Raw genomic sequence first — 20861 nt, forward strand, 5'->3', positions numbered from 1 at the left:
CAGGAGGTGGACGTTACAGTGAGCCGAGATTGCAGCGCAAAACTCCATCTTGGAAAAAAAAAAAAAAAAAGGAAAAAAAAAATAAGGCAGGAACTATCAAAAAACTACATGACTTTTTGTAAAACACATAAGGTGACTGCCATATTTAACAAATACATTATATAAGTGATATATAATACATGCTTTCTATATAAATTTCAGAAAATGTAATTTTCATCACAAACCAAATCAGTCCGTAAACTCGCAATCAGGAACCACTAGATGACCTCCATGAGTCTACTGCTAATATTTTGTATTGCAAGAACACCCTGCTGGAGGTTATTTTGGCTCAATTGTACTAAGGTAAAATCAAAACTAATTTCAAGCAAGCTTTTTTAGCATCTGGTTCCAATGACAACTCCCTTTCTCTCTCAGAAGCCCTTGGTTTGAAAAGAATGTTCTCTTCTTTACAAAATGCCCTACAGGCAGTCCCCAACTTACAAACACACTGCCATCGAAAAGTTCACTCACTGTGCAATACTGGGAACACATTTTCCCAGACAAACGGGTGGTTCCCAGCATAGTTTCTAATGCCAACTTAACCCATACTGCTGATGAAATATTGAAGATCTGCTTAACAAAATCAGGAAACAATACTGCTTCTAATCTAAAACTGAAGTAAAAAAGAACACCAAAAATGCTGGTGCTTGCAGATCCAGCAAAGCCTATATTTCTGAAGCATTTTTCCTCACACCATTCACAACAAATGGCCAACATGGCTTGTTCTCCAACATACAACCTGCTCGCTCTGTGCAGACTTCTTTACTCCAAACCTCTGCCTTGCTAATTTTCCGTGTGTCTCCAGAGATGAGCCCTCAAGTGCATAAATCCTTATCAGGGTCAATCTGCAAAGTAGATCTTTAGTACACCTGGTACCTGACACTGGAGAAGACAGTGTCCTCTGATGGACATCACAATAGCTGTCTATCTCTTTTCTCTGGACCCACTGGCTCGCACATAATATGTTTCTGATGTTCCCCATCTGGCTGGGGACAGCTGAGAACCAGACCATCAGAATGATCTCTAAGTAGGCAAATGCCTAACAAAATCCCTAAAAAAATAGTTTTTCTTTTCTACCTAGGGAAGTCCTATTATTTATTCTTTATTTCTATACACAAATCTAACAAGCTTCTTTTCCAAACTTCAAAAACCATAAAAAGGGAAGTGAAAGGGAAGGTATCCAACATTTGTTGATGGCCTCTCTCTCTGTGTCAGGCACTTTTTAAAATTTTCATTTACAAGAGGAAACTAAGAGTTTAAGTGTCTTGTAAAGGTCCCTCGGCAACGACATAAGATCTGTGGGCTGAAACTAGAACCCACTTGGCTGGCCCTAAAGTCAGTGGAGGCTGGGCTGCAGCCAGCTGCCACTTGATGTGCTACTATACGGAAGTCAAAAACTGACATCAGACTCAGCCTGCAGTGGGCCATTCACTCACTGTTCCTTAAGGACACAAAGCAGTGCTTGAAATACTTCCCAAACATCTCTCTCTTAAGTTTTCCCAAGTGCTGGCACTTCAGACGGGCTGTGAAACACTGCTAACCCTGAGGCTCCAGGCAGATGAGGTTTTTACACCAAAGGACCTCCCGTCATCTCCATTCGTCTCTGCCTTGTGCCTGCATCAAGAGTGGGCCAGACTGCACCCTATGGATGTTTTCTGATCTGGAAGCAGCACTGTTCTGACCCTGGCTGCCTTAGCAAGAGCAACTTTGCTCTTCACTTGTTTAGAATGCAGCATGAACAGACACTCCAGGACTGGGGTGAAGAAATTAGCTTTAGAGAAGTTTCTCATCTGAGACTACCGTACTCTAAAGAAAGGGAAAACGGAGATTAAGAGACTGTGCATATGAACAAAGAGATTGATGAGAGCCAAACCAGATGACTAACAGCTTCAATCAAGTATTTAGCAAGGATGATTTAGCACCCTTCTACCAAGGGTGATGAGAGGACTTATGGCTTTCATTTCAGTAAGCAAGGACCTTCAAGTGGAAGTCATGAAAGAATAAAAAATGATGATCAGAACCCCTTCTACCTTCCAAGGACCTTCCAGCTAATTATCAGTGAACTGTAAATGATAACATAATTTGCTGAAATTAAAAGTGGTATCATGAAATCGGCATGTATTTTCCTAGAGGCAGGGTTGGCATGGTGAAGAGAAAAATAAGCCTGAGTCACACAAGCTGGTGTCTGAATCCAGATGTGCTGTCTGACCTTGGGCAAGGTTGTTACCCTCCTTTAACCTGAGTTCCTTCATCTGTAAAATGGCCAGGTAGGGAATGTCTATCTTAGTAGGCATGTAATAAACACTCAAGAAACCAGAGCTATTGAGTTTTACTGTTTTTAGGATACAAACTATATGGCAAGTTGCTGCTAAGGTTGGCATGCCTGTGTCCCCCTAAAATGCCCGTGTTGAAACTTAATCCACAAAACAATAGCGTTAAGAGGTGGGACCTCTGGGGGGTGATTAGGTCATGAAGGCTGGGCCCTCATGAATGGAATTAGCGCCCTTTTAAAAGAGACTTGGGGGAGCCCTTTTGCCCTTTCCACCATGTGAGGACCATAAAAGGCACTAACTATGAAGCAGAGAATGGGCCCCCACCAGACACTGAATCTACTGGTGCCTTGAACTTGGGCTTCATAGACTCCAGAATTGTGAGCTATAAATTCCTGTTGTTTATAAATTACCCAGTCCAAGCTATTTTATTATAGCAAACTGGACAGATGCTTTCTTTTCTTTTTCTCAACAAAGCAGTTTTAAGTATTATACTTCCTCCCAATAAAGTATCACAAATCATGTAGACTTGGTCCCTACTCTCTTGGAGTTGACCACCACAGCTCTAAAGATTATAACAGAAACAAGGGAGTCAAGAATAGCAAACAGATGTGAGATAAGGTTAAGAATTCACTCTGGGGCGGGGTGCTGTGGCTCACACCTGTAATCCCAGAACTTCGGGAGGCTGAGATGTATGAATCACTTGAGCTCAGGAGTTCCAGACCAGCCTGACCAACATGTTGAAACCCTGTTTCTACTAAAAATACAAAAAATTAGCCAGGTGCGGTGGTGTGCACCTGTAGTCCCAGCTACTTGGGAGGCTGAGGTGGGAGAATCACCTGAGCCTGGGAGGTCAAAGCTGCAGTGAGCTGCGACTGCACCACTGCACTCCTGTCTGAAAAAGTGGGACCCTGTCTCAAAAAAAAAAAAGAATTCACTCCACACAAACATCATGCACAACTGCAGGGAGATGAATTATAACCCTAGGTCATAATCCCCTCTACTTTTGTCAACAGTAGAAAAGCAACTGGAAAAGCAAGGAAGGCTTCAACAGGAAGAGGGCAGCTTCAAAAGTGTGGCATGTGGCCTTCAAGACAAGACTGTGGAGAGCAGGGACAAAGGTGGATACAAAGAACTAAGAAGGTGATCCTGAAAGGCAGCAGGCAGGTGTGACCAACACAGCCTGAAAACAAGCAGTGGGACACAGGCTGGGCATCCTGAATCAGCCCCGCAGTGCAACTGTGTGCACGGAGTTAAGGCGGGGACTTATCAACATCCAGCAGTCTGGACTATAGCAAAATAGGATGCTTGCTTGAGCCTCCTTCAAAGCTGTGAGCCCTGACGCAAACAGCAACCCAAAGAAGAGTAAAGACTGGTCCTGCACACGGAGACTAGTGGGGAGGGGTACTGCAGTGGAACGGGAGGCCTGCTGTGATGGGCAAGGCAGGGTGGACAAGGTGGGCAGGGGAGGGCCAGAGAAGGCAAGAGCTTCTTCCCCAGAGTTGAGTTTGGGAAGAGACTTGCACTTCCAACCCATTGATCTTTTTTGAGACAGGTCTCACTCATGACTTACGTCAGCCTTCAACTCCTGGGCTCAAGTGATTCTCTTCTACCTCAGCTTCTCCCCACTCCTCCCTGCCCAGTAGCTAGGACCACAGGCATGCACCACCACACCCTGCTAATTTTTTGTGGGTTTTTTTTGTACAGATAAGAGTTTTACCATGTTGCCTAGGATGTTCTCAAATTCCTGGGCTCAACTGATCCACCCGCCTTGGCCTCCCAAAGTGCTAGGATTACAGACGTGAGCCACGGTGCCCGGCCCCACTGATCTTTCTGACAGGGTGCTATTTAGGTCTGAAATGCAGGAGAGGGTTCAGGGATCTGGGTCCAGAGGGCAGAATGTCACTTCACTGACAGCTGGAATACATATAACAAGGAAAGTTAAGGGGTTCAGTTAAGGTTAACCAACTCAGACATCAGCAGAGGACCAGCAGCAAGTCTCCAACACAGGAAGGAGACAACAGCTCTGGACTGGGGCGGGGGCAAGGGGTCCTGCTCTAGACATCCAGAAACTTCAGGGGTAACAAACGTTGTTAACCTCCATTCCCAGGTTGCCAGCAGCCTCCTCTGCCGGGAAAAATGAGATGATGCACCCACTCAGAACACCTGCCCCAAGAAGTTCAAAGTACACTTGGAAAACATGGCCTTTTTATGTAGATTTAATTACAGTCCTCCATTCCCTGTGTCATAAACGTTGCAACTCAGTGAACTGTCTTATCTTTTTCATTCTTCAAAACACGGTTATTAAACATGTTGTAGCAATCCCAGCAGATTATTTATCCAGCAGATGCCAATCTACAGAATTTGATTCCTGGTTTACTCAGTCCTTTCAGCAGTCATGTAGCTAACAAAACAGTCCCTGAAGGCCTCAGAATGATGAATATATAAAACAGGACCCGCTCCCACAGTAATTGTCACTGCTTTGAACACAGTTGGAATACCTGGCTTCCCCGTCACCCTTGCCCCATCAGCATTCCATCTTCTTTCTTGCAATGACCCTGGCCAGGTCACTGTGAACATCTTCTCAGAGACTGGGAAGGGGAAGTTCCCAGAGTCCAGGAGTCCAGAAGTCGCTGCAACTCTCCCTCCTCCCACGGGGCCTCTCCTGGGCTAAGGGATAAGTACCAGGCAGGGAGTCAACACAGGGGTCCTACAGAAAGGGCTATGAAGTAGGCACTGCTGGCTCAGCAGACTCTGTGACATGTCCAGACATTTCTGCTTCATGACCCGGCATAACCTTTCTGGACTTGGGCATTCTCTCCAGGGACAAGTTCCCAGGCCTATCAGAGCAGCTGGCTGCTTGTTTGTTCACCTGTCAGCAAATCGAGCTATTGTAGGCGAGGCTCCCAGTGGGGCGGACTGGGAACCACAGCCATTCTGTGGAACACCCAGGGTGGTACTGACAGACCCACCTACACACATAGGAGGCACAGGGTATGGAGGAAGAGGCTGGCCGCCCCACATGCGAATCCTTGGTTCCATATCTTACTGGCTGAGCAACTTCAGGCAGGTTATTTAACCTCTCTGAGCCTCTACTCTCTCCACTATGACAGAGGTCTAGGACCTCGCACCTCGGGATAAAAGTGCATGAACTACCAATCTCTAAGGAGCATCTTGCACAGTGGCTATAAACTCACTACATGCTAATGGGGTCTTCAAACATCCGCCTTATTCACACATCTGATATATCCTGAACTCATGAGTTTTTGTAATGGTCTAAAAGGAAAAACACCTTTCTCCAATCCTACTACCATGCTTACTCCCTCTTTCCCAGAGTGCTAATTCTAGATGTCATGATCCACAAAACTCCTTCTGTACCAATTCTCTCAATCCCCCCAGCAGACACAGTCTCTCCTAGTAGTCAGATCTGTCCTGCTGGGAGGATCTAACCTTTTATGGGGTGCAGTAAACACTGACAGCCTAAAGCAAACGTTGAGAGAGGTAAAAGGGAGAAAGTAAGGCCAGCAGGAGTAGGGTGGAATGACAGATGTCAGCCAGAGCTGCAGGGGAAGGACATGTGGTATACAGTGGTAATGGGACATCATTCAAATGCTTCGCTTCACACCCAGGGCTGTCAAGCTGGCCTCAAACTGCTGTTCCTGCCTCTCGCTCCTGCTACGTACCGGGTGTGAGCGCACACTGCTGTTCCAAGCCCTCCGATTCTGTCTGCAAATGCCACCCTGCGTGTGCCTGCACACCCCTTTGCAATCTGCCTAACTCCTGCTCATCCCTCCAACTCCAGCTCAGTCATTACCTCCTGTCATCTGCCTCCTCCAACTCTCCACCCTAGGCAACTGTGGCTCCCTCATGGGTATCCCCACAGTACTCTGCACTCCATATCATGCCACTTACGCAACTGCACTGTCATGGGTTATGTCAGTTATCTGTCTACTGCCTTACTCATCTTTGCAATGCCAAGTACTAGAGATACAACAGACACTCAATGTTGGCTGAATAAATTAATGTATCAGATGGTACTTAGTACCGTAAGTCACCTACTGCTACAGTGGACCCTGATCAGCTTAGTACAAAGCATGATTCAGAGAGAAAAGGGTTGAAGTACTGGATGTGCCACTGACTAGCTGCATGTGCTAGGGAAAGGCACTTCCTCTCTGAGTCTTAGTTTTGTCATGCTAATAGGTAACAAAGGAGGGGTGAATAATACCATCTACCCCACAAGACTGTGGTTGACTCAAGATCACTTGAGAAAGCAGATGTGAAGATTCTAGTAACTATGAGTCCTCTCTTGGAGTTGAAATACTTTCCCAAGCCCCTACAAACATTCTCTCTGCAGAGAATGAAGGCAAGACACATGTATGCCTGTCTTCTGAGCCTCATCTATGTCAACATGTTTGCAAAAAAAAAAAAACCTGTGGCCGCCTATGAGGGCCATATTTAACATATATCCTTAATTCTCAGGCTCTGAATACTTGTCCCAGTTGACATCTGCAGCTGCCAAGAGTGACATTTGACTCTGGAAGTGTGTTCCAATAAACTTACCTATTAAAGCTTTTCAGCTCCCACTGGATAAGCCTAAGACTGAAGACTTAGGAAGGTTAACAATTAAATCACCTTCTGAAAAACTAACCATAAGCAATTTAATATAATCATGTATCACAACTCCTGGTTCACTTACTGAAATCATACGAAATCTCTGTTCCTAATAAATAACCCTCCAACCAACTGCAAGATAAAAACACACAGGAATGTCAACTAAATTTTTAGACTAAGAACCAAGGGTAGTGTAAGAACCAAGGGCAGTGTGGTTAAAAAGAGGGATGAAGATTTTTTTTTTTAAAGCTAAATGCCTCTGAAGCTCATTACAAGTTACTTGTGAGGTGGGGGTGGGGGGAGGAAATTTTAATGACAAACAAAATTCACCTAACACCCAAAATACCAGGAACTGGGGATACATACAACAGGCACTTAATGTTTGCTGAATAAATTAATGTATCAGATAGTACTTAGTACCATAATTTGGCTACTGCTTCAATGGGCCCCAATGAGCTTACTAGATATCAGAATTCAAAGACAATATTCAAGCACTGACTATGCCATTGATTAGCTGTGTGAGCTTGGGAAGATACTTTCATTTCTGGGCCTTAGTTTTATCATCTAAGTGCAGACATATGTATCTTATAATATGTAATAAATGTTTTTTATATATACAGATAAAGAAAAGATAAAACCTTCTACACTGGAAGACACACATCACTTTATCATGGGGGAGTTCTTTATGGTTTATAAATATTTTCATACTTACTTTCACATTTTTTTCTCACAACACTCAGATGCTATAGACAGGACAGATTCCCAACCACTGGACAGAGATTATCAAAAACCACAGGTTAGTCAATTTGCACCAGGGTGTAAAAAGGCCAAGCAGAGAACAGATTCAGTGTATTTGGATTTCTCTACTCTGCAACTTTTCCCAAGGGTTCACACTGGCCAGGACACGGAAACGCGGTTCCAAGTCTCCAAAGGGCCAGGCTGGCTCTGTAACGATGTACAAGCTCTCGTCCCCGCCCCACATCCACCTGTACTCCTCAAACATTCATGTTCCCCATCACAGTAGCCCCAGCTTCTACACACCAGTCAGACACAGCAACTTCCAGCAGCTCACGCACAGCAAGATTCAAGTAGCACATACTCTTCTGCTCTGCACATGTTCAGACACCAACAGAAACCCGGGAATGTCCAACTCAGCTGGCTGAGATGTATGTGGGTCTCAGCCCGGACAGAAAGAGCTTGCAAGAAAAAAAAAAATGAAAAAACTGGGAAGTGACCGAATATACATGTAAAAACAGTTTGACTTCCTGCCACGATGGATTCTGGGCCCACTGAAATGTGTTAAAAAAACTGAGTGAGCTGTCCTGAAACAAGATGTGAGGAAGTAGAATCTGTTGCTATATATAACCACCTTATTTGGGGACATCTTTGCTGCAAAATAAATGGAGATTCAGACAAGAACTAGGAATAGGTGTTTATGGAATGAATTAAGAAAGCCTAACACATTGTTATTCCCCTTCACATACTAAGAGCTACCTGGACCTGTCAATCACAATCTACGTCATTCTAAAGGTAAAGTCTTTTTCATTTACTTTATAAGCATCCATCTCTCTAGGGTAGGACAGTTTAAAACGAAGGTGGGTGGGAGAAACACAGGCTGGCTAACCATCTGCACTCCTTACAATTTAAGGCTGAAAATGTAGCAATGGTAATTTTCCCCCAGTGAGCTACTTTATAGAATCCGTCCCTCTCTTTTCAGTGTCATGTGTACAAAGTATCTAGAAAATTATTTATTATACCTTCATACGGGAATTTATTTAATTAGTCAAACCCAGTTAAATTCTTCTCAGTTATGTTCTCCTACAGTAGGGTTCTGTTCGAGTTGGGGATTGGTAGGAAAAACAGGAGAATAAAGGAAAGATTTCAAGGACCAGAACAAGGCATGGAAGGTAGTATTTAAGGACTAGAAAAGATACGGTGAAGTAAGATAGGAGCTAAGTGGGGAGGGTGGGGGAGCTGCTTCGGAGTGAAGGACTGAATGAAATCAGGACAAACATAGGAAAGTCAAATACAGATTTTTTCTAATCTAAAGAGATCCAAAAGACATATTTATTTATTTATTTTTAAAAAAGGAAGCCTAGTGAGCAATGCACAGTCTAACTCTAGAAGACAGGGCTGGGGGCTGCGGAAGTGGGACCCAGTTTCCTACTACACTGGTCAGGCTGGCAATGGCGCCTTATGCTACATGTTGGTTCTCTGCAGTATGTGACTAATCAGGTCCTACAGCAAAACCCAGGAAATCAGTTTACTTCCCCATGGGACACCTGAGAATCATCTGAATGAGGTTAACCAATATCCAAGGAGCAGACATAATTTGTTCTCCATCCCCCCTCCTACTGTGGCGACACACGTCCAGCAGCAGGAAGCAACACACGGGGAGGAGCGGTTTCCAACTCCCAGACAGTCTTTTTGTGTGGGGTCACACAGACATTCTCAGCCTGCTACTGTGCTCTGAGGTGCCTGGTGAAGCCACTCCAGAGCCCACTGCTCCAGTGCTTCCTATGCTCTCAGAAAGTCTCAACAGGCATTCGGACTCACAATCTGAACCCCAAAATGAGAGGAGGTAGGAATGGCACCTAAACGTTCTCAGACTTCCCAAAGAGCATGGAATTCTGACTACCCAGATCTAGTTGAAAGAACTGGTGAACGTTCAGCATCCAAGAATCTAAAACTGTTAAGAAAGAAATTTTGAAAGATGAGGTCTTTATATTCTAGTAACAAAATACAGCTGCTCCCATGAGTGGACATTCCAAAAGCCCTTGAGTGTCTACCCAGATCTTTATACTTAGGGTAAGTTAAGAGTTCTAGGGAAGAAACTCACTTGTCTCCAGTTGTGAAATACTCAAGAAGGGAGATAGAATTACAGCAGAGATAAGAATGAAAAAGATGCAGGATAGCAATAGTGCCCAAACCTGGTAATACTAGGGGCCCGAAACAAATACTTTTCACCATTTTCATGGGTCAGAAGGCATCAAAGGATGGAAGGTGTAAAGAGGAGAAACACTCTATGAAATACATTCTGGCTAAGGATGACATTCAGTGAGGGAAGCACTGATGCGAAGCAGAACAACTCTGAGGTTTAAAATTCCTTTCTGGGTAAAGATCCTTTCTGGAAAAAAAAAAAAAAAAGCCTTTCTGCAAACACCTGTTTGGAGAGGGGGTAGGTGAGAAAGAATCCACTAGATTTAGCAGAAAGATATAATACTTGGCCTACTTTTTAAAAAATAAATATTTGGCATATTTGACATGGTTTTTATGGCATTTTTTTAAATGAAAACAAAAAAATATATCAAATATGCCTGACAAGTAAAGGGCAGGAAATGCAATAGGGAAATATATTTATCCTTTCACTTTGCAAATAAAGGTGGGCATTAAAATCACTGAGATGATCTGCTCTTCCCAGCACCCAAATTTTCCCCCATCTCTGATTAGATTTGGGAAGGGCCTCATCAGTAGGTTCAGCTCTTTCTGGGGCTTCTCGGCACTAGCCCTAAAGCCTAACAGCAGCCCAATATTAAAACCTGTTCTCTATGACACATACGATTCTGCAAAACTCCACGGGAAGGCGGCCCCTTGGAACTCACACAGAAGAAGGATCAGGCCTTGATATTCACATGACAAGTAATCAAAGGGGCAACTTAGAAGAAAAGAAACCAGAGCCAGGGCACCAAGAAAGGGATAACCTTGGGAACAATAACCTTTAAGGGAAGACCACTCTTTAATATTTGAGAGATGTTTGACTATCCATTAATCATAATACCCAAGTAGTTTCCAGAGAGCTGTGGCAACACTTCCCATGCCATCTATTTCCCCACGCCGTTTGTCCACATACCCACCCATTCTTTCTCCTTTCTACCCAAATAACAAGCCACCTCCTGTCCCAACTCCAGGAGAAATAACTTATATAAGGAAGGATAGATGAAATGCTAAGAGGTAGGTTAAGAGATGTGTTCTATGGGACTAAATATATGGGTCCCCTGCTCTGGAAGCCTTTTAAAAACCATAAGCACTAATTTACATTCCTACCAACAGTGTAAAAGCATTCCCACTTCTCCGCAGTCTCGCCAGCATCCACTGTCTGCTGACTTTTTAATAATCGCCATTCTGACTGGTGTGAGGTGGTATCTCACTGTGGTTTTGATTTGCATTTCTCTGATGATCAGTGATGTTGAGCTTTTTCTCATGTTTGTTGGCCACATAAATGTCTTCTTTCAAGAAGTGTCTGTTCATATCCTTTCTCCACTTTTTGATGGGGTTGCTTTCTTCTTGTAAATTTGTTTAAGTTCCTTATAAATTCTATGTTAGACCTTTGTCAGATGGGTGGATTGCAAAAATTTTCTCCCATTCTGTAGGCTGCCTGTTCATTCTGATGATAGTTTCTTTTGCTGTGCAGAAGCTCTTTAGTTTAATTAGATCCCACTTATCAATTTTGGCTTTTGTTGCAATTAGTTCAATCATTGTGAAAGACAGTATGGTGATTCTTCAAGGATCTTGAACCAGAAATACCATTTGACCCAGCAATCCCATTACAGTGCATATACCCAAAGGAATATAAATCATTCTACTATAGACACATGTACACATATGCGTAGTGCAGCACTATTTACAATAGCAAAGACTTGGAACCAACCCAGATGCCCATCAATGATAGACTGGATAAAGAAAACGTGTTACATATACACCATGAAATACTATGCAGCCATAAAAAGGAATGAGATAATGTCCTTTGCAGGGACATAGGTGAAGCTGGAAGCCATCATCCTCAGTAAACTAACACAGGAACAGAAATCCAAATACCGCGTGTTCTCACTCATAAGTGCAAGTTAAACAATGAGAACCCATGGACCCAGGGAGGGGAACACACACCAGAGCCTGTTGGGGGTGGGAGGGGAGGGAACTTAGAGGACGAGTCAATAGGTGCAGCAAACCACCATGGCACACGTATACCTATATAACAAACCTGCACATTCTGCACATGTATCCTGTTTTTTTTTCTTTTTTTTTTAGAAGAAAAAAAATCCATAAGCAGCTTCAAGCCTTGGGCTCTGAGAGGGTCACATTTTAATAAATATTGCAGGGGCGGGGGAGCAGCATGCACAGAGTAGCAACAGTAGCTTTACCAGCTTGACTTTTGATTCTTATTAGGCTATAAGGAGGTCTTTCAGAATGTTAAATTAGCCAGACTATCGACACAAGGTACTCATGTTGGGCTGAGGTCACTCCTATGAACCACATCCAGATCCAGGAAAAAAAAACATGGGCACAAAATGAGGGCTTCCAAATAAATGTTCAAAAGAAAATAAGACAAAGGCAAGAAAGAGGCTGAGAATCTGTGTTCGTGGGCGAAGCCAGGAAATAAGGATAAACCACAGAAAGAAAAACTATCATGACAATGCGCCTTTCACAACCGTCTTTCTCACTACTGCTGCCCCGGGGGTGCATGATCTCAGAGACACCCAGGTGCACTGGACCAGCTCTAAAGATGAGACAGAGATAACAGGAGGAGCAGAATCTCCAGTCTGCCTTCCCGAGATTCACCCTGTGTGACCTGGAAGGGACTTCACAGGCTGATTAGGCTGGGTGCAATGGCTCACGCCTGTAATCCCAGCACTGGGAGGGCAAAGCGGGAGGATTGCTTGAGCCCAGGAGTCCAAGCAACATAGCGAGACCCAATCTCTACAAAAAAAAAAAATTTAAGGCCGGTCGCGGTGGCTTACGCCTGTAATCCCAGCACTTTGGGAGGCCGAGGTGGGCGGATCACGAGGTCAGGAGATCGAGACCATCCTGGCTAACACAGTGAAACCCCGTCTCTACTAAAAATACAAAAAAAATTTTTTTTAAATTAGTCACATGTGGTGGCATGTGCGACTGCAGGCCCAGCTACTTGGGAGGTTGAGGCAGGAGGATGGTTTCAGCCCAGGAGTTCAAGGCTGCAGAGAGCTGTGATCACGCCACTGCATTCCACCCTGAGCAACAGAGTGAGACCTTGTCTCTAAGAAAAATTTAAAAATTAAAAAATAAGGCCAGGTGCAGTGGCTCACGCCTAAAATCCCAGGACTTTGGGAGGCTGAGGCAGATGGATCACCTGAGATCGGGAGTTCGAGACCAGCCTGACCAACATGGAGAAACCCCATCTCTACTTAAAATACAAAATTAGCCAGGTGTGGTGGCGCATGCCTGTAATCCCAGCTACTCAGGAGGCTGAGGCAGGAGAATGGCGTGAACCCGGGAGGCAGAGGTTGCAGTGAGCCGAGATTGTGCCATTGCACTCCACCCTGGGCAACAAGAGCAAAATTCTGTCTCAAAATAAATAAAAATAAAAAAAAATTTTTTTAATGAACAAAGGCTGTTTAGTTCAGTCTCCTCAACCGAGATCTAAGGAAGATGTCTTCTCTGGGACATCTAGTGATCTCAGGTTCTTCTCACTATTTCATACCATTTCGGGGTCACTCCAGTCCAAACTCTTACCTGTTAATCCAGTCACTCTCTGAGTAACAGGTGTTATTAACTACATCTAATTTACAGAGAAGATGACTTGCCTGCAGCTACTCAGCAAAACCTGTTTAAGAGCTGGGTGAAAAATGTGGAGTCAGGCACCTCACCAAGAACAGAAAGGAAAACTACCTTGAGCAAGAAAACCCTCTGCTACTCACTCCAAGAGACAGACTCTTCCTGTCTAAAACGAGCTTTTCCATTTTCACAGGTTTTCCAGATCCCCTCACTACAACCACTCTCCAAAATTGGTTCCTAACTCCCAACACAAAAAGTTTAGAGCCAAAAATGGAAAAAGGAACTCCGTTTTAAGCAGAAATTTCATGTTTCTCTATGCAGGCTGGAAGCTGGCATTGTGTAAAAACTATAATTGGTGCCCTAGCACTGGCTTCCTCAGGAGAAAAGGGCTTGGCCTTCCTCATCTCACTTCACCTCTGGCCCACTGCCCTGCCCACCATCCCTCTCAATCTTAGAGGCCAGAATACCCTAGACCAGGCTGGCTTCAGGACAGTTTCATTAACTATAGCCCCACAGAGAAATCTGCTTTGGTCCCGAGTCCACTGTTTCCCAGATCAGAGCCCACGGTTGTGCCAAGCACTACACAGAGACAATGTTTTGCTTCTCGGTCAGGTTCTCAGAGCAGAAGCTCTCCACCACCTGACCACCTCCATCTGGTTTGGTGGTAAACACCTGACATCCACAAAACCACAACTCCCCCTCTATCCTTATGCTCTGCCCCTTCCCCCACTCTGGGTAGACTGTACCAAGGAAAACTGTATCAATACTGACATGCCAACTATTAGATCAGCCTAATCCTTTTGTTGAGTGCACTTTCAAGAAACCTCTGCTCTTCCCTACTATCTTTTTTTAAAAATGGGGTTTCACTTTGTTGCCCAAGCTGATCTCAAACTCCAGGCCTCAAGCAACCCTCTTACCTCAGCCTCCCAAACTGGGATTACAGGCCTGAGCCACCGCACCCAGCTCCATCATTCTTACTTTTCATAATCATGTTAATTTGCCTTTTCCCACATCTGGCTCATTTTGTACCAAATCCAACTAGGTTGTCCCATCTGAGTGCTTTCCTATGACCCACCACGTTTTCTGAAATACGGTGGGCTTATTTCTATGGGTAGAAAGCCTTAGCTAAGATGATAACCTAAGAAGAATAAAGACATGAAAGGCAGATAGTATCAAAAGCTGACACAGATAACAGGTCATCTATTTCTACTCCAAACTCCTCATCTATGGATGTAAAGCTCAGGTGTGTTTTTTTGGTGTGTGTGTGTGTGTGTTTTTTTTTTTTTTTGGAGACAAGAGTCTCGCTCTGTCATCCAGGCCGGAGTGCAGTGGCACGATCTCAGCTCACTACAACCTCCGCCTCAGCGGATTCAAGCGATTCTCCTGCCTCAGCCTCCCAAGTAGCTGGGACTACAGATACACGTCAACATACCCGGCTCATTTTTGTATTTTTAGTAGAGATGGGTTTTCACCATGTTGGCCAGGCTGGTCTCAAACTCCTGGCCTCAAGCAGTCCTCCTGCACTGGCCTCCCAAAGTGCTAGGATTACAGGCGTGAGCCACCACGCCCAGCAAAAGCTCAATGTTTCTTCAAGAAGTTCAACCTCCACCAATACTTTCTGAGTCCAGACTGCTTGTACAAACCAATAAGGTAAAATTGAGTATCTGAGGAGAAAAATGAGCAAGTCATAAAATAAACCTAAATAAGCTACAACCACATGACAACCTTTAACTTCACTCATAATTAAAATCAACAAACAATATTTCCCCCAACTTTTTCAACTCAGATTAGCAGTTAAATGTTCATATGATCATTATGTTAACACTAAATGTCTATTTAACCAAAACTTGATATAATTGCGTCAGAAGGTGAAGAAAAGTGTAGGGAAGCAGGAGGTGTCACTTAAAACCTTATCTTCGGCCGGGTGCAGTGGCTCAAGGCTGTAAATCCTAGCACTTTGGGAGGCCAAGGTGGGCGGATCACTTGAGGTTAGGAGTTCGAGACCAGCCTGGCCAACATGGTGAAACCCTGAACCCAGGAGGCAGAGATAGTGGGCCAAGAGTACGCCACTGCACTCCAGCCTGGGTGACAGAGCAAGACTCAGTCTCAAAAAACAAACAAACAAAAAAACCCTAATCTTCAAGCTGGGAATGGTGGCATATGCCTGTAGCCCTATCTACTCTGAAGGATGAGGCAGGAGGAGTGCTTGAGGCCAGGAGTTCAAGGATGCACTATGATGATGTCTGTGAATAGCCACCGCACTCCAGCCTGGGCAACACAGTGAGATTCTATCTCTAGAAAAAACTAAAAACCTGATCTGATCTTCTAAAAGAGAAAGTCAATAAAGAGGCTTAACCTAGTCGAGGTTGAGGGGGTGATGCAAATGAAGAAAATGTAATTTTTTCAAATATGGAGATAAAAGAAATAGCTAGAGGATTTAAAAGTGGTTGTTTCTTAAAAATGGGATGGGGTAAAAAAGGAAGGACTACTGATTTTTGGTTACAGGCCTTTCTAGGTGTCATTATTGTTATCAATACCATCACTATCAAAAGAGATAATTATTGCCTGTTTTCCATATACCAGAAACCATTTCAATTGCCTTTTCCATATTATTTGTTATTGTATGTAATCTTTACAATCCTCACAATATGGGCAGGCACTACTTTGGTACCCATTTTATTGATGAGGAAAACTGACACACAGCAAGTAACTTTGCCCAAGATCATTTCACTAGGAAGTGGCAGCACTTAGACGGTGTGATTTGTCTTTTTATACTGTATACTTTTTTTTTCACTCTTACCAAAGTAATAACTTGTATCTTAAATTTTTAACAATATACAAGCACATATACACTTCACAGCAGCAGCATCTGAAAATAAAAATGGCCAGTTAAATAAGAGTGCGAGCTATCTCCACTCTACATGACACAAAGTTCACAAGGGGGGAAAGGCAGTCATGACATTGCTGTCACACGACAACATGAGATTTAATCTGAGCAGGTGCCCCCGTATACAGGCTGAGCCCATACATCCACCTGATGAGTGCAAACCCCTGTTCTTCACTGAGGAACAGTCCAAACTGCCCTCTCTCATTTTGTTCCCACTGGTATAATTTTCTGGGACTAGGAATAAAAAGGAAAAACACGCTTTAATCCCTAAATCAAGTCAGCTTCCAGGATCCTTGTTGCCAACTTGACAAAGAATACACCTATATCAAAAGGGATTCGTGCTTATCCTCAACCTGGGATCTGGCATGAAACGCTCTCCCCAGTGAAATGTGAAATGCACACTTAACAAAATTCTATGTGTAGTTTCATAAGATAGATAGCCCTTCTGAAGCCTATCCATGGATCCCAGGCTAATCTAAAAACTCTTGCCCTACAGGCAAACTGTCTGCTACCACCAGAGGGAAACAGAAGGAAAGATAAGACTTGACCAATTTTCAGATGTTTTGTTTTGTTTAAAAAAAAAAAAAGGCAGTCTCTTTTCCTTATCAGCACAGTTACAGAAACTAGGAAAAGACCACAGTCAAAATCCCATACCCATAGGAATTCAATACCTGTAGGAATCTAGGGACATTAAATAAATTTTAAATTGTTGTGTTTCTTTACAGACAAAGTCTCACCCTATGCCAATGTTGGAGCACAGTGGCACAATATAGCTCACTCTAACCTCAAACTACTGGGCTCAAGTGATCCTCCCACCTCAGTCTCTAGAGTGGCTAGCTAGGCTACAGGTGCCACACTCAGCTGATTTTTTTACTTTAATTTTCTGTAGAGACAAGGTCTCACTGTGTTGCTCAAGCTGGTCTGGAACTCCTGGGCTCAAGTGATCATCCCACCTCGGCCTCCCAAAGCACTGGAATTACAAGCATGAGCCACTGCACCTGGTCAACTTTCTTTGCAGGGCATGACATCCAGTGAGAACACACAGAATGCTGGGCGCAGTGGCTCACACTTGTAACCCCAACACTTTCGGAGGCCAAGGCGGGAGGATCACTGGAGTGTAGAGTTCAAGATCAGCCTGGGCAAAAAAGTGACACTCCATCTCTAAAAAGAATTTTAAAATTAGCTGGGCATGGTGGCACACTCCTATAGTACCAGCTACTCAGGAGGCTGCGGCAGGAGGATTGTTTGGGTCCAGCAATTTGAAGCTGCAGTGAGCAGTGATCATGCCACTGTACTCCATCCTGGGCAACAGAGCGAGACCCTGTCCCAACCAATCAATCAATGAACAAACAAACAGAAAACAGCAGCTGCCATCTGCAGGAGCACCCCTTTCCCCAAAATACTGCTGATGAGACTTAAATATTTCCCAGATCGCAAGGAGACTGATATTTAGCTGATGTAAAACAACTCAGATCCAGTTAATTGTTACAAAGCTAAAATAATGTCACATCTCAAGGGACATGCTCTCCAAAGAGTTGTGAAGAAAAAAAGTCTGTTTCCCAAGAGAGGTAACATTCATTTTATAAGTACTTCATCTGTGCATAAATATATATTTGTAATTGAAAAGGAAAAGCTTTATGAGGAAAACAAATTATAGCAACTAACCTCTGAGGAAGAGTGGGCCAAGAAGATACAGAAAAAAAAACAAAGTGCCTTTCCTACCCTCTACTGTGCACAGAATATTCCACCTCTGGTCACCAAAATGTGTGGGGATTTCTCCCCACCAGCAACCAACCAATTCACCAGCAGACACCAGCTGGGTGTCCTGTAATTCAATTCTGACACGATCTACCTAGAGAGAGCGCCAGATCCCACAGGCTGAGGGCTCAGTCCCCAAGACTGCCCCGTACTTCAGATGCCAATGGCAGGTCCCAGGTTGTGACTTGTGCTTCTGATAGAGGCTTTTAAATCAGGGTTCTCATGACCCCTCCTTAGGCTCGATTAATTTGCTAGCGTGGCTCACTGAGCTCAAAGAAATACTTACGTTTACCCATTTATTATAAAGGGAACAATTTATAATTTATTATAAAGATTACAAAGGAAACAGAGGAACAGCCAGATTAAAAAGACGCAAAGGGCGAGGCATGTGGGAAGGGCGCAAAGCTTCCACACCCTCTCGAGGCAGTCACCCTCCAGGAACCCCCACCTGTTCTGCTATCTGGATGCTCATTCAAAAACTGTCCTTTTGGGTTTTTCTGAAAACTTCATTATATACGCATCATTGATCACAATGCTGCCATTGGTCATCAGCTCGACCTTTAGCCCCCCTCTCCCTCTCACCTCCCCAGAGGTCAAGGGCATGGAGCTGAAAGTTCTAACACCGTAATCACATAGCTGGTTCCCCTGGCAACCAGCCACCATCCTGGCTATCCAGGAGCCCACCACAGTTATCTTGTTAAAACAAAAGATGCTCCTATCACCTGGGAAATTCTAAGGGATTTAGGAGCTGTTATCACCCAGGAAATTACAAAGGTTTTGGGGGCTGTCAGGAACACATTAGAACAAGGGGTTCTCCTAATGCCCCTATCCACAAGGGTTTTAGGAGCTTTGTGCCAGGAATGAGACCAAATACATATTTCTTATTATATCACAGTACCACAGGTGCTGAAGGATTTTACTTTTACTTCTTACTTGGAATACCTCGTGTTCATCCACATTGAATGTCAACTATGAGGAGGGAGCCATTCTAGGCGCAGGCACCGCAGGAGAAGGCATATGTGCCCTTTCAGGCTTGCATTGAGATTCAATGGAGCAGAGTAGGTTTTTTGGACTCCGAAGCCAGGAGTTTAAATGCCAGCCCCACCTGGCACTCTGCTGTGGCACAGTGGGTACTTAATGCCTTGGGGCTGCAGTCTTCCTGTGTTGAAATTGGGGATAATTAGAGTATCTTACCTAAAGGGGCTGTGAGAGGAAATAAAGGCATTAATACAAATAAAATACTTAGAATAGCACTTAGTATATAGTCAGTGCTCAGGAAGTATTAGCTGTTACCAAAAGAAATACACTGAAAAGAGATAAACAATAAACACATGCAAAATTATTTCAAATGATATCAGTGATATAAGAAAAAAATAAGGCAGTGGAATCAAGAGTTGCAGTAGGCACTCCACTAGCATTAAATCAACATTTTACAAGAACATATGTTACTTCTGATTAAGAATAAAAAGTGGCAAAACATGATAAAGGTTGTTCTCCTCTTTTTTAGATAGGGTCTCTCCATGTGTCACCCTCAAACTCCTGGGCTCCACAGATCCTCCTATCTCAGCCTCCTCAGTAGCTTGTACTATAGGTGCATGCCACCACACCTGGCTAATCAGTTATTTTTTGTAGAGATGGGGGTTCTACTCTGCTGCCAGGCTAGTCTCCAACTCCTGGCCTCAAGTGATCCTCCCACCTTGACCTCCCAAAGTGCTGGGATTACAGGCGTTGAGTCACCAAGCCCAACCAAAAGTTGTCCTTTCTAGTAAGTTAAAAGCCTGTACCATCCTCAAAAAATCTGTGGCTAACGACTTCTTGAAACTTAATCATGTCCCTAATTTTTGCTATAAATGTAGCATTCATTTAAAGATGACTTTTTTCCCAAAACTATACGTGCGAAATTAAGTTTTCAAATCTTAAATTCTGATATGAGAATGAGAAACAAAAAAGACCCAGATGAACTCCCAGGTAAACCAATCTCACAATCGTGGTTTCAAAAAAAAGACTTGAATACATTCACTCAAGTAAGTTTGAGCAGCTACAATATTCTAGGCACAATGGACAGAGATAAAGACAGTGACCCTAAACTCAGTCTACTGAGAAGAGAGCAGCGTGGGGTGTTAGAGAAAGAAAAACACAGGATGCAAACCTCAATTCAGACTGCAGTGAACTGACAGAACACTTCCTAGGGGAAGTGACAGGTGAAGAGGTGTTTGAAGGATGAGTAAAAGTGACCACACAAAAGAGGCACATCAGAAGCAGCAGCATCAACACGTGCAGTAGTCTGGAGGTGAGCTCTCAAGAGCTGGGAACTGGAAGTGCTGACAACTCAGGGTGGGGGAGGACCGATATGGCAAGAAGGGGGTGACAGGAAGCAAGGCTAGAGGGACTAAGCCTCCTGTGGCTTAGCTGGAAGAAAAGGATGACGGCAAGACTGAAGGCAAAGAAGAGCTACTGAAGAATGTACAGGAAGGACAGGCAGCATCGGAGATGCATTTTTAAAAGATCACTCCAGCAGCAATGTAGAGAACGTTTTGGAGGTGGTCCAGATTGGCAGCTGGGAAATCAGTCAGTGGAGAGTCATTCAGGCAAGAAATATGGATGCGGATTGGGAGGAGAAATTATTTCAAGAGAAATTCAGAGAGGAAGATTGACTGCACCAGGAGACGGGATGGATGTGGGAGAATGTGGAAGTGCATTCTGTCTTGTATATCTTGTATATCTGTGTGGAGAGAAAATACAGGTAGAGCAGCAGGTCTGTGGCTGGG

At 43.9% G+C, this 20861-nt stretch overlaps 1 protein-coding gene across 2 annotated transcripts in view; it reads right to left on the reverse strand.

The window, feature by feature from the left end:
* UCK2 (uridine-cytidine kinase 2) overlaps positions 1-20861 on the reverse strand; it is an 84613-nt gene that overhangs the window by 50186 nt on the left and 13566 nt on the right. The window contains exon 1 of one of the 2 annotated variants that reach the window (XM_017952063.3): positions 18542-19628. The exons of the other annotated variant lie outside the window; for it this stretch is intronic. Within the exon in view, the coding sequence (XP_017807552.1) occupies positions 18542-18565 (24 nt within the window). The 5' untranslated portion in view covers positions 18566-19628. Of the gene's footprint in view, positions 1-18541; positions 19629-20861 lie in introns of those variants that run through there. 2 annotated transcript variants of the gene reach the window in all.

Source organism: Papio anubis, chromosome 1 (assembly GCF_008728515.1).
Source record: "Papio anubis isolate 15944 chromosome 1, Panubis1.0, whole genome shotgun sequence".
Classification (NCBI taxonomy): Eukaryota; Metazoa; Chordata; class Mammalia; order Primates; family Cercopithecidae; genus Papio; species Papio anubis.